This window comes from Diplotaxodon limnothrissa, linkage group LG5 (assembly GCF_057381915.1).
Source record: "Diplotaxodon limnothrissa isolate DT_005_m linkage group LG5, D_limnothrissa_male_GT1.1, whole genome shotgun sequence".
Lineage (NCBI taxonomy): Eukaryota > Metazoa > Chordata > Actinopteri > Cichliformes > Cichlidae > Diplotaxodon > Diplotaxodon limnothrissa.
Genome location: NC_140600.1, coordinates 40,167,288 through 40,181,781, shown reverse-complemented (window position 1 = coordinate 40,181,781; position 14,494 = coordinate 40,167,288). Strand labels below are relative to the sequence as shown.

Sequence of the window (14,494 nt, the reverse complement as noted above, 5' to 3'; positions counted from 1 at the left end):
GAAGACGAATGCCGTGGAGAAAAAGTACAAAACAGGCAAAGAAAAACACGGAATCGAGGAGGAAAAGAGACGTGACGAATCGAGACGGGAAAAAGTAAGTGCAGGGAAGGAGAGGGAAAGATGAAGAGACGAGCGGGGATGCCGAGCAGCTCCTCCTGGCCAGTTTAATCGCCGTTAAAAGCTGAGAGGGGTCGGCCTCCTCGCTCTCGGTGCTTTCACCTCCCAGGAAACGCATCCGTTAACGAATTTTCCCCCGACTCATTGTTTGCTCTGAAACACAAATGAAGCAGGAGTGGAGCCTGTGAAACAGTCGTTGGCTATAATTGCGAGGATGGATCGGGGAATGCACGGGTCATTTTTTATGTGCTTGTATCCTAGAGGGCTGCCATCATGTTCACAGTCCTCAAACAGGCTTAAAAGTGGCTTAATGAATCCAAAACGTACAGCAGGTGGGAAGCTATCAAAAGCACAAACACTCAATACAGCCTCATTATTCTAATGCTCAATAACAGCTGTCCTGCTTTGCAGCAGCTGAACCAGAGCTCCACGGTGTGTTGATGTGCTGGATATGTTGAGTACCACAAACTTCCTTGAGACTCTAATGGAGTCTCAGAGTTGTTAATTAACAACATTTCTTCATCAAGTTACTCGTAAACTCGATGCAAACATCACCGAGTTCCCTCAAAGAGCGTTTTCTGATGCACATTAGCTCTAATTAAATGTCGTTTCTAGGAGACAGACACACACCTGCAGTCTGGCACGTTAAAGCAGCTCATGAAGCTCACCTGCAACAAAACTGCACGTTTAATCACATTTACAGGAAAATATCATGTCTCCAGCAAAATACCTTAAAAACACAGGTATTAATAATTCATACAATAATAAAAGAAATGATGCAGCACCATCGGGGATGGTGATTCTAGTCGATGTTACTTGGATGCTGGTTGTTGAGGCTGAGGTTTGGAGATTATGAGCGGTGCCTCGTGACCGGCGGTCATTGCCTGAACGAGCAGAGGTCTTTGCATCGAAGCGGGTTTCAGGACTTCAGGGTTAACCCTGCGTGCACATCACCATGGTAACTTATGCAGCTAACCTGCTCTGGAGCGGACTGCGTTTGAGAGCAGAGACCAGCGGGGGTGAAATCGTTGTCAGTTTCCTTTTACAGACCTGTGAGCACAGACAGGCTTTGTCTGTCCTTCTTATCAGTAAGAAAGATCAAGAAATCTGGTTTTATAGATTTAATATATCCATCCTTCCGTTCTCGTCCGCTTATCCATATTGGGGTCGCGTCGGGAACGGAGCCTTTCTCAGAGTTAATATAGTTTGGGGGGTTTTCTTTGTTTTCCCCGTTGGCTGCAAGTAATTTTAAAACTGCTCTGGACCTGATGTCATATTTGTAGTAGTCCGAGGATAGATTTGAATTCTAGTTTTATATTTATCCTTGGTTAAAAACACAGGTGTGGATATTAATTTGATGGAGTAAATGGCTGTTCTATGACAGCGCGGTGTGAAGGCTCAGGACCTTCAGACAGGCTTTGTAACTGTAACACACCTTTCCCCGCCTCACTGACCAGCGTGCACACACACACACACACACACTGCTGCAGTATGTTGTTTAACCTCTTTGTATTTCATATATCGTACAGCTTTTGTAAGTCGCTCTGCTGGCCGTAGGCGGGTTACACCATCACTGTCATGTGACAGACTCTGCTTCTATTTACCGTTTTTAGTAACCGTATTTGTTTGACCGCTGAGCCTCGTTGTTGCTGTGTTGAACCCGCCTCATGGCCCAGGAGTTCACGTTATTCTTGACTTCATGTTTTGCTAACAGCACCTGCACCATGCAGGAAGTGAGCAGATAGCAGATTTTGGCCATTAATCTCTCCTAAGCTGTTTTAGGACAGCGTGATGAATAGTCTGCGAGCTGGCAGTACATCAGCCTGTAGGTCAGGTTTATGCACGTATGTTAAATCCACTTTAATGTGTTTGGGTTTGTTGTGTGTGTTGTGTGACTGTAACTGAAATTATGTGACTTACTGATCTGGGAATAATTTCTGAGCTCTTATCGTCTTGAAGTGTATCCAGATTTTCTCACATATCTCACGTGTACTCGTGCATGAATCAAACCTACAATCTGATAAAATTTTGCGCCTCTTCTACGAGGTTTTTTTCCCCCGGTGAGCGCTGGTGCATAAATAGCTTCATGTCAAGGGCGCGGGTGTTCAGACCAGACGTAACGGTCTGAGGTCAGGTTGTGTGTCGCCGTCATTAGCCAAACGTCCTTCAGCCAGACGCTGAACCCGCCATCGCTGCGTCGTGTTGGTTTAAAAGCGGCCTCGGGCCACGTTGCTTCTACATTTAAAATTCTTTCATCCAGCAGAGCCTCTGTGAGTGATCATCTGAGGGTGTGACTGCAGCGGCTCATGGCTTCATAAAAGATGCACACATCCCCTCTCAGCGTTTTTAAACGGTGTTTTTCCCGTCGTCACCTTTGCCTTTGAAACCCAGATCCACAGTCGGCAGCGTCTGCCCGACGAAGCTGAAAACCTCGTGGAGAAAAGCAGAGACAAACACACGGTAACCTCGGAAAAGCAATTTAGAGGAATGAACTTCTCTTTTCTTGTTTGAGCTGAATGGAGTGAATACAAGCTCGGCTGCTTCACTGTAAAATGTTCTTCTGACTCGAGGTAAATTGAAATGATTACCACAATAAATTAGTTTTTATTTTCAAATATGATTTTTATATTCTCGGGCTTCTCGACATCCAGTATTTCAGATTTTAGTCCGAAGAAACTGCTGGTGGTGTGAAAGTGCTACATCTTTAGCAAATGGTGAATGATCTCCTTGTTTCTTAATCGGGAAAAGGATTCAAGCCAAAATCAATCGTAATTAAGCCGTGAAACATTTAGAATAAAGTCTCTGGGATCAGCGCGAAGCATGAAGTCACTCAGCAGGTCGTGTTGTGTGTTAGAATTTACCATTGTTGTTCTTTGCGTGTCTTATTCACACTATAAGAAATGTTTAAATCTGATATTAAAGTGGATTTATTCAGCTTGGACGCCCAAGTTTGTGAATGAAATAACTTGAGAAGAAAGTCACCTGGATTTTAAAGTTGATGAACCATAAGTGCGTCAGGAGGCTGAGACAACAACAGCTCAGCCCACCTGTGGGTCAGACCTTGAGCTTGTGAGGGGCAACCAATCAGAAGAAAGTTTGCATTAAGGGGGAGGAGCTAAAAGAGCTTGCCTGAGTCACAGAAATTGGCCGAGTGAAACTGGTCACAGTGAGGATGCTGCACCAAAAACCTCTGTGTGGTTGTTTTTGATCACCAGACACTAACTCGCTTTGCTAACTAACGACCGAGCGGCAGCTTGTCACAGAGAGGACGTGGAGAAGGTTTGCCTTCAAAGTAAAAGCTCGGGCCTCAGCCTAAAACCAACACATTTCAAAAGGAGCAACTTTTACTTTGAAGATAAGTCGTCTCTGTTTCCAGTTGGCATCACGTTCTTCGTTTGCTGAACGAGTAGGTGGCAAATGTTTGCAGACGAGTCTGCGTCTTCCATATAAACTAGAGGTAACCATGGCAACCTGTTAGTGACCAAAGCAGTCACAAGGAGGGTTTTGACAGCAGTTTCACCTAGCAACAGCTAGCAACAGCTAGCAGACGCTCACCAACTGCATGTCTGTTGTTCTGAAAGTAAAACTCCCTGTAAATGTTTTAAAACAGCGTCTTTGACACGTTGTTGTGTTGGAGCTTCGCCACAGCTCCCGTTCATCATCCCGGCTGTGTGATTGTACTAAAACTGCAGTAAGTAAACGGACGATTATAAAGAAGCAGAAACCAAAACAGAGAATCTTTGTGAGCCACTGATCTGGAGACAGATCCACGCTGGCAGCAACACACACAGGTTAAATGGGATAAAAGCTTTACATGATCCAAGTTAGCCAAACTAAGCTCACTGACTTCGCTGCAGATCAGCTGTTTGTCCTCAGAGACACAGAGACAGCGTGGCTCACAGACAGGATGACAAATAGGACTCTAGAAACAACACAAGTGTGCGAAGTAGAACAGAAGAGCACTTTACTCCATCACACTGACAGGCCTGCACGCCAACTATAGCTAAGTGGGGGGTGTGTGTGTGTGTGTGTGTGTGTGTGTGTGTGTGTGTGTGTGTGTGTGTGTGTGTGTGTGTGTGTAAATGCATATTGTTTGTCAGGCTCACAGCCTTGGGAACGTCAGTTCAAACAACACTAGCTAGCGGAGGCTCCATGGGACGGATGGGAGGAGAGACGGAGGGTTGAAGTGACAGGTGGGGGTGAGACGAGGAGACTGGGGGAGGAGAAATGAAGAGAAATGTAGAAAAACCTCGTCTTTGGTAACAAATCGATAAAAAGACGTTTAACATCGGAGGATCGGTCGCTCTGCTTTGGAGTGACATCAGTGTCAGTTTTGCTGTGAAGAATATTATCAGAATATTGTTACTTACATATGGGATTGATGATCGATCAGATCTTTTACACTCCTCTCATGACAGTTAGGTCCACTGATCAGCAGCTTCCCGATTGGCTCGTACGAATGACCGGACAGTCTCAGTCTCAGCTCCGAAACTCTTGAATCGTCTCCGTCCTCACGTTATTTCAGAGTTTTCTGCAGGCTCAGGATGTCAAAGTAAAGTGACAAAGTTTTAATCACCACACAGTGAAGAGTTGAACAGTAACTGTGGACTTGTCCTGCAGAGTTTTGTGTCAGACAGGAATCACCTCAGCACTCAAAAGCATGACTTGATTTTTGTTTTAATCAGAGAAAGTGATCATTACTGGTTAAGATGTGGCCACAAATCACTCAGAAGAACCAGGAAGCTGCTGGTACTCATCACGTGACTGTAGGGAAGAGATGGCAGGAGAGCACGAAGAAAGACGCAGAAAAGGATGTGAAGGAATGTTTGAAACGAAGAGGTTTTAGAGAAAAGAGCTGTGATGGAAGAAGCAATGGAGGGAGGGTTAATGCAGAGTTCAGTGACAGCGTGAGGAGATTAACGCCTTTAATTCATTATTAAGGCTGCAGAGAGAGGAAGAGGAGGCAGCGACTGAGAGACGAAGAGGATTCGTATACTGCGTTTGTGACGAGTCACATCATGATTGCGTCTCTCGCTCTGGTGACAAACTCATCTGCAGTAGTCATGGAGTCATTTCTGGGATTAAACGTTAATCTTTATTTCGAGATTGCAGCTGTGAGGATTTCTCCGGTGGGATAATTAGCTGTGATAACGTGTTTGAAATGGCATTAAGCATGTTTCAGTGAGAGTAAACAACGAGTTTTTAGAGGAAATTAGTACGAAGCTTTTAACTAAATGCAGGTAACGCAGGCTGTTTGGAAAAGAGGTGCTTAAAGCAGTGAAATCTGGATTTCCGTGTGTTCATCGTGGAGCCTGAAGTCGATGTTACCAGAATGGCTAAAATGTGCCATCGTCAGATTTTAGCTTAGGTGTCAAAGAGAAGAAGACAGTTTAGTGTTTCTGTGCAGGTCGATAGTCTAAGGAGCTTGGAAAGAAAACCACGTCACCTCTGAGACGTTTCACCTCTCATCTGAGAAATGGTGGTCTGAACATTCATGGACTGAAGAAGTCCAGTCGCGTAGAAGACACTTTAGTCGAGTTTCCCTTCGTGATGATGTGCGTTGGATCCTCAGCGCTCAGTGGCACTGGAAACCAGTGAAAGACGTTGGCTGAGGAGCCGGAGTCATCCCCACTGAAAAATAAAAACTGTGTCTGATTGTAGAGTCATTGCCTTATAATTGAGGGGACTGTTCCTGCACCTCAACAGGAACGCTTCATCGGTAAATGAAGTTAATAGGTGGCGTGATTGCACAGGGAGGGGTCTTCAGGAGGCAGCAGTGTATCCCGTCACAGTGGAAATGAGCGCCGTCCCACTTTGTTCAAACGATCCATCAGATTTAGACGAGTAACGTGTGTCTACTCCAGTGTGACCTTTCCCTTTCTTGGCTGTCTTTACTGGAGATGACAGGTGTCACTGCTCCGCTTCTGAGTGATCGGCTGTCAGAGGAGCTTTTTTTCGTCAAAGGTTGAACTTCACGCTCTGAAACAGCCTGAAGCGAAGCAGGATTATTATGTGAAAGACATGCTGACAGCCTTGAAAGATGTGACCACAGCGCTACTCTTAATTTGCTTCCATACAGTCGGAGGCTCCGGCTGTTTGTGCGGGGGAGACTAGCATCAGTTTTAGTTTGTGTATTTGAAGTGTAGTGAGCATATTTGCATTTGTGCAATAAGTACTAATACACTTCAGTACAATGAGTCTTTACTAAAAACAAAGGGCTATAGCATTACAAAGACTTACAGTTGCCCTAAAGTCGGGCGATATGTCAAATTTTTCCAGCCAACATTCATCGGTCCAAGAAACAACGATAGGTGATTTATTCATGCAGGTGACTTTTTGATGGGAGAAGCAATGTAATCGTGCATGGACCGATTTACCTATTTAGAACAAAGAAGTCCAAACATGGAGGAACTAGTTGCCAAAAACCCCCAAAGTCGTCAGTTTGGGATTTCTTTGGCACTAAACCGGATGAAAGAGGCAAAGCTGCCGCTGTGCAGACGTACGGCAGCAGCAAAGGACTCGAACACGACTAACTCGCATGAGCATTTAAGTGTTCGCCGTCCAGCTGAGTATGCTCGGCTATCACCAGCTTTCCATCAACAAGCTCAAGAAAAGCTTTTCACCAGCAGAATATCCAAAGTGCTTTTACTAAAATGGTTAAATATGAAAAGGACAGCCCCAGGTGGACACAGCGCACGCTGAATATCTGTCAAAGGAAGTGATGTCGTTTCATACCGTGGAAAAGGAGCCATTCGTCGAGGTGCTGAAAACTTTTGTCGAGCAGCACATGCTTCCAGGACGGAAATATTTAATCATATAATGCAGCACTATTAGTTTGCTCCATTGACTTCTTCTCTTAGCTTCAAACAACATCATTAGCAAACTGATGGTCGATAAATGCGTCCAATCGCTCAACCTTAATGCACACGCCTATAACACGTCCATTTTAAATGTACCTTTGTGTCCGATGTTGTATTTTTTAAGTATTCCTACACTGACGAATGAGCTGCTTGCATGGAGTCACATGACTCAGTCCATCTGTAGCCTCAACTCGCCTAAACTTTAGACAGCAGAAGAAAAACGAAGCCCATCCAAAGATAAGCTTTTATTCCTAAAAACCGTTTCTGATTGGAGAAACATGTTACCGTGGTTACAGCAGCTATTCTGGTTTACAGTGAGGTTCGTGGACGAGGCTCTGTGGGCGTCCACGGAGCGCTCCAGCAGAGCATCAGCGGCTGACTGAGGAGCTTCTTAAATATCGGCGCCGACATCAGACGGTCGTTCCTAAAAGGAGGAACAAAGTTCGTCAGTCTGACATTCTCTGCTGTCGTCTCCTGCTCGGAGAATCCCAGACGTGCGGGAGCAGACTCTTTCTGCTGCGTCTCTCATTCATGATGCATTAAACCGCGCATAAATATTTATATGGTGCTTTCCGTGTTGGACCCCGCACGGACCATTTGCATTAGGTAGACTTTCAGGTTCACAACGGTGCATAAATATCAAGCAGAGCTCACACGGGTCCGTTACTCTTATAGAGTCAGAGTCTTTGGAGCTGGATTCTGTGGATCCTCCACATCCCGGAGTGCTGCCAAAAGGAGTCAAAAGTTCAGCAGCACAGTCTGAGATCTCTTATATAAGGTTGGTCAACCTCGGGGAGACACACAAGCGTCTCTGCAGTGTCTCGAATGCATCCACACCAACTTTGTCCCGCTGCTCATGCACACACACACACACACACACACACACCACCTCCCCTGCAGCCGTCTCATGCTTCGCCTGTGGACGCGCTGCTCCTCTTTGAAGTTCAGCGAGGGATTTGGGAAGCCGTCTGCAAACTCCTCGAGTCATGATGTTGGACAGATAAAACATGGACTGGATGATCGAGGGAAACTCGTTTTCATAGTCGTGTTTTCAGTAACTCCGAGCATCACGGAGCATTAATCCTGACGGCGTTTCCCTCTGTACTCGCAGAAGACGGAGGAAAAGACCTTTAACTGACGGGCTTTTCGGGGTCTTTGAATTGGTTTATGGGCTTTGTATCCGAAGCTCCGGAGAGATTGGAAAATGTCAACGTTTTTCATCAACTACTTTTTATTATGAGCAAAAGCTTCGCTGTATCTATATTAAAAATCTTCAAGGATTTAAAAATAAAAGGTGACACAGGTGCAGGTGAGAGTGAAGGTTTGGTTTCAGGCACAGAAAATACAGAAACTCGTGCGACGAAGGAATTTATAATCACGGCAAAAGTATCAACTTTAATAATAGCGCTTTTTTAGGCACCCAAAGCGCTTTACAGTTCCACTATTCATTCACACACTGGTGCAGGCAAACCACAGCTGCCCTGGGGCAGACTGACAGAAGTGAGGCTGCCATATCGCACCACTGGCCCCTCTGACCATCACCAGTAGGCAGTAGGTGAAGTGTCTTGCCCAAGGACACAACAACCAGGACAGGAAGAGTTGGGGGATCGAACTGGCGACCTTCTGGTCACAGATGAGCTCCCCAACCCCCTGAACCACGGTCGCCTTTGAAAACAAATGGAGATCTGAAAGATGGATCAAATGCAGAAGGTACGGAGCGCCTTGCTGCTTATCCGGGTCCGGGTCGGGGAACCAGCATTGTCAGCAGAGAAGTCCAAACCTTCCCATCCTTGACCATCACCTGCAGCTCATCGGCAGAGATACTGAAGCGTTCCCAAGCCGGCGGGAATACTTCATTTCCAAAGAGAGACCTTAAAAAAAGTGTTACAATTTTCTTACAACTTTTAAGGAAAATCATAAATGATGCACGATATGTTTCAACACAGTTGCTGCAGAACTCTCTTCATCTACTTTATCTGCAGCTTTCACTAATCAGAGGGAAGATGTCTGATCGCTCTAAATGACCTTAAAGCAGCCGCACCAAACTTTTCCACATTTTAAAGCCTCTCCTGTCTTTTCTTGTCTGTCTGTTGGACTTTTGATCAAACTGAACCTCATGATGAACTCCAGGCTGGATGGATAATGAGGTGATAACATCAACCTTCTGTATTTTTCTGTTTCAGACGTATGCAGTACAGAGCCACTACGGCATTCCTCACTCAGAGGTAAACAGCTGCTTTATTCACTCTGCTCATCTTTGATATCGTCGCTTGTTTCTGTCTGATTTCCATCTCTGTTCCTGTCAGTTAGCAAAGCTGCACCAGCTGTCGATGCAGCAGCAAGGCCTGGCCCCCATCAGCCAGTCAGCTACACAAGTACTGCCTGGTATGCGCACGCACACACACACACACACACACACACACACACACGCACGCACACGCACACACGCACACGCACGCACACACACACACAAGGAATTACAGGTAACCTCTTATTTCCAGCTCAATATTTGGATTCTTAGATTCTGCTCGAGCAGCTTTGCATGAGTCCCAGTTCAAAATAATCCTTCTTTATCTGACACTGGGGCTTCCCCCTCCATCCTTAGCCCGACTCTCTTCTGATCGGAGTCTACCACAAACTAATCTACTGATCAAACACATTCCAAGAGTCATTAACTTCTGATATAAGAGCTTTTCTCCCACACACTGATGGAGCTGCTTTAGCAGATGTTCTCTGGGTGAATCTGACAGCTGGATTTATTACAAAGAAGTACGACCTGTGTAAACCTGATATCTGTGTTAGATAAACATATACCTGTAGTAAATATTTAGCCTCAGAGCGATCTGCTCGTTAACATCTCTTTTCCCCCGCATGTCTGAATCTGCAGGTGTTTACAAGTCAAGACAAAGAGCGACTCACAGTCTCGGTGTCCGGCTCGGATTAATAGTTCAATATGTCGTATAATAAATCAGACTCCACAGAGAGGTTAACAAAATAAGTTTGTGTTGCCACAGAGCGGTTTGTGATCTGTGAAATAAAAGAGCCACAGAGGCTTTTGTGCTCACTGTAGTTTCATTATTGACTGATCTCCTCAGTGAAACCTGAAACCCTGCAAACCACTGTGCTTCCTGGAAAACGTCCATTTAACAGGAACTGCCTTTAATCTATACGCCTCCATGTGTCCTGTGTTGCCAGACGATTCCCACCTCCCTCTGACGCGATAACGTCTGCTCTCTGAGGCTGAGCGCTAAAGACTCAGGAGTCAGAGTGTGATAATGGTTCCCTCTGTCATTCCAAAGGAAATTAAGAGCCCAGCTCACTGATGCAGTCACACAAAGCGTACAATAAAACCATAACACTGCTGCAAACCTGAGCCTAAAACCTCAAACAGCCACTCGAGATTCTGGGAACTCTGAGCGATTTGACCGTCGTGTGCATGCAGCACATGTTGGTGACGTGCACGTGAGCGCGAGAGAGACGAGCTGTCAGCAGACGCATACGTGTTCAGTCTGCACACATTCGACTTTGAATCAAAGGACTAAAAACAGACGTCAAAGTCTGCAGCCTCTTAAAAAAAACAGACGGATTTATTCAAAAACCTTATTTTCATTTTGGAAAAGTCATTACGTCGAGTTTCATCATTCTCTTTATCAAAAACAACAGAGATGTTTGTAAAAATGTGTGAATGTTATCAGACATCCTCCGAGTTCAGCCTTTAAAATGCACAATGCTCTCTCTCCTGTCTGCGTCTCTGTTTGTGGGACAACTTTTCAAGTACATAATGAGGTAATGAATGCTGCACGAGCTTCATTCTGCAGCGCGGCTCTGAATTTGAATCTGTGCCTGGTGGCTTTGATTTGGAGCATCCAGCTGAGCTTACAGGCCGACTGCAGAGCAGCTCTCTGTACTCGAACCTGGCCGGCAGATTTCTGGCTGCATCGGTGAGGCTCCACGCCGCTCTGCAGAACGGCTCTGCTAATCGACTAAAAGGTGGAAATCAAAGGTGTGACTGAGCAAACAGCTGATTGTGTTGGCCTCGTTAATAATAAGACCGCAGAGATGGCATCGTTAAAACAATTCAATTCAGGAAATTGAATAATTTGTCACAGATGCGGTTTTTGTAGCAAAGGAGAGAACTCCACCTCCACCTCTTCAGAGGAGCCAATCAGGTTCTGACGTTCCTCAAGGAGGGAAAGCAGCAACTATATAAGAGGACAAGGGACCAGAGGACAGAAGTGAAAGACAGAAAAGAGGTAGGAGAAAAAAGACAAAAGGACAGAGAAGAAGAATAGAATAGAATAAAATAGCCAGTTTTTTGTCAGTGTACATGTACAACGAAGATAAAGAAAAGGAGAAAATGGAAAGAAGGAAATGAGAGAAAGAACAGAAGAACCAGAGAGGAAACAGATGGAAAACATGAGTGCGTGAGGCATGGGGAACAAGGAAAATGAAAGAGATTTAAGAATGAAAACTAAGGCAGGGAGGGAGGAAAAGATGAGAAAGGATGAAGAAAAAGGAAAGAAAGAAAAGCGGAAGCAGCAAAAAGAACCATCGACGAGAGAGTCGTCACGTGGGGGCGACTGATTATTTCAACCCAGTCCAGGTAGAAAACTCATCAGACGTGGTTGGACGGGTGTCTCACACACTCACACACAGAGTTTCAGAGCGATCAAACCTTTCTGCAGCAAAGGACGTAAACGAGGGGAAGGTCCGGGTAAAGCGTATCAGTTTTTTGGCTCCTCGTTAGCCGGTTGGATAGAATCATCCAGGGCACAAATATATCGGTACTGCAAACCGTGGTCAGCGAGTCCTGATCGCAGGGACGATAAACTGGACAGCAGGAAGTTTTAACCCTGACAGAAACTTTCCTTCTGAAAGTAAAGTCATGAAAGCAGCAGGAAGAAAGGAGAGTATGTATGTACAGTAAGTAACGCTGACCACCCATCCTGACTCCAGCTGTGCTCACCAAATCAGAAACAGTGTTATTAAAGCGCAAACAGAGATTCCTTCATTTTCTATTAATGGGGTAAAATAAAAATATGATTTGTTGAAACGTTTTTCCTTCTTTGTTCTAGCTTTGCCCTTCTTTCAGTTTTCCTCCCACTTTGCTCTTATCAAAGTCAAACTAAGTCCCCGTTTGTGGAGGACGGTGATGAAAAAGAAGCCATTGGGGGTTTGTTGTGTTTTGATCCCTGATGATTTGGACGTTTTCTAATCATTCAAAATGAATTTTCTCTTTCTTCTCTCTCTCCCAGGAGGGATGGAGGCTAATTCCCAAACCACGTCTCAGGAGTTGCTCATTCCCAACGATGTGAGTAAGAGAGAGCTCAGCTCCAGAGGAGGCGTGTTTGCTGTTCTAAGTTTGTGAGTGAAAGTGTAGCGTGACTCCGGCCGCTAATCTCCTTCTACCTACACAAAAACACATGCCTACAGGTCAGCTCGTGCTCACTCCTACACGAGCTTCCTCCTCCTCTTCAGCGTTTCTCCTCCTCTCAGCCCACTCCGGCTTTCTGTGGTTTTGAACTGCTGATCTTATCGAGAGCAGCTCCTCCTCCTCCTTTATTGAGCTAGAACAGCAGCTTTACAGTGTGTAACGATGTTAGCGCGAACGTGATGCTGAAGTCGGTCGGTGTGTTTGCATTCCCCATTTTACATTCAAACTCCACGCCAACCTCCAGCCGCGGAGATGAAGCTTCGTCTGAAAAATGAAATCAATGCTGCTCCTCTGCCTCTTCATACATTTATATTTCTGCTGCTTTGTCAGATGTAAACATGCAGCTCCAAACTTTTCAGAGATTTGAGTCTGAAATTGTGCGGCTGCAGTTTTTGGTTGCTGTGAAGTGCTGCAGATAACACAGAGTGCAAATGAATGGTTTTAGTGGTTTCAGTGGGCAGATGTGTGGCACACGCTGGCTTCAGTCACAGCTTCTTCTCAGCTTTAATTAAGCTAACGAGTTGATATTTTCCCATCATTAGAAAACGTGTGTTCAGTTCAAGGTTGCGTTTAGATTTTATATCATGTTTTGTGAGTGTAATCAGCACCTGGACCTGGAGGGGTGTTGCAGTATATCATCAGCTGTGTTCTCCCACAACCCCCACCCCCCCGACTGCTGGCCCCGCCCCCGCCCGGTTCCTCTCTGTGAGCAGCCCTGCAGAGCTCCCAGTGGCTTTTTTTCAGACACTTAACAGTTCAGTATCGTGCTCAAGGACGTGTGACGTTTGATGGACGTGTCGACTGTTTCGAGGTCAAAGCGGCGACCTTTTGTTCCTGTGACAGCTTCTGGCCACCCAGCCTCCCCCCCCTCCCCCCTCAGCCTGAGCTCAGCCGTTTGATGCTTCGCCCTCTCTTTGGTTTGGCTGTGTTTACACACCATGATCCAGCTCATTAAGCTGTTTACATGCTTCTGTAATAGGACTCCATGCCCGATCATTGGCTTACAGCTGACATGTACTTTGTGTGAGTGTTCAAACTCGCATGATAAAAGGAAAATTATGACAACATAACGTGACTCACACTGAGCTGTGGAGCTCTCTCTGTGGTTAGCAGGTCAGGATTAACTTACTCAAACACAGTGTTTTAAGCACCTGGATGAAATGTCTGTCCGTCTGTCTCAGCAATGAGCTCATTAGAATTTGGTGCTCAAAGGTCAGAGTCGTCTAAGGAGCTTGCAAAGAAAAGCGTCTGGACTTGTTTGAGTTGCTTGAAGACGTTTCACCTTCATCCGAGAAGCTTCTTCAGTTCTAAGGTCAAATGGTGGAGAGTCCCAGATTTAAACCCAGTGGGAGTTTCCCCCCAAAGAGGGACAAAGGACCCCCTGATGATCCTCTACCTAATCACATGAGCCAAGATCAGAGTCTGTGACCTCAGACATTAACGTTGCTCATTTAGTCCGATCACGACAGTTTTCTGACTGCTGTTTGCATCTCTTATATTTGGTGGCATGGGTCTGTTTCTGCGACCTCACTGCCTTTTCTATGCACATCGAGGTGGGTTGCAAAGAGGCTTGCAGCTAGAGCGTACCTGTAGGGAGGCTAAAGCCTCGAATGTAACCTGTTGTGGAAACTGGAGAACCAACGGCTGACTAGTTATTCCTGTTAAATCCTTTGAAGTCTGCTGCCTGAGATGAAGTTGGTGCCTCATAATGGACGTTTTCTGAAAACGTGAAGCCAGGCTGTATATTAATATTAAGCTTTTAAAATATTTGCATTGTTTTTAATCAATATTGATGTTTTATAGACCATGTGAGATTGTCCATGATTTTGGACAATCACGGTAACAATGTATGCTGAAGAGACTGAATGAACAGAAGTGATGGACGTGTCTACAGACACTTTCCTGCTACTCTCCGAGTTGTAGTGAAACTGTGAAAAATGCAACACAAACGGGAAATGGGGACATGTTGGTTTTACTTTGAAATGTCTTTATTTCCATTTTTTAACTATTAGTTTTTGGACTTTTCTACTCAAATCTGAGGACACACAAGATGTTTTTGTTCTTCCGTGACCTACGTCCCCCA

At 45.3% G+C, this 14,494-nt stretch overlaps 1 protein-coding gene across 1 annotated transcript in view; it reads left to right on the top strand.

Annotated features, from left to right (window-relative positions):
- pcbp4 (poly(rC) binding protein 4) overlaps nt 1-14,494 on the top strand; it is a 75,333-nt gene that overhangs the window by 47,707 nt on the left and 13,132 nt on the right. Inside the window, exons 9-11 of the mRNA XM_085354772.1 lie at nt 9,161-9,202; nt 9,284-9,362; nt 12,233-12,288. Coding sequence (XP_085210898.1) covers nt 9,161-9,202; nt 9,284-9,362; nt 12,233-12,288 — 177 coding nt within the window. The remainder of the gene's footprint in view (nt 1-9,160; nt 9,203-9,283; nt 9,363-12,232; nt 12,289-14,494) is intronic.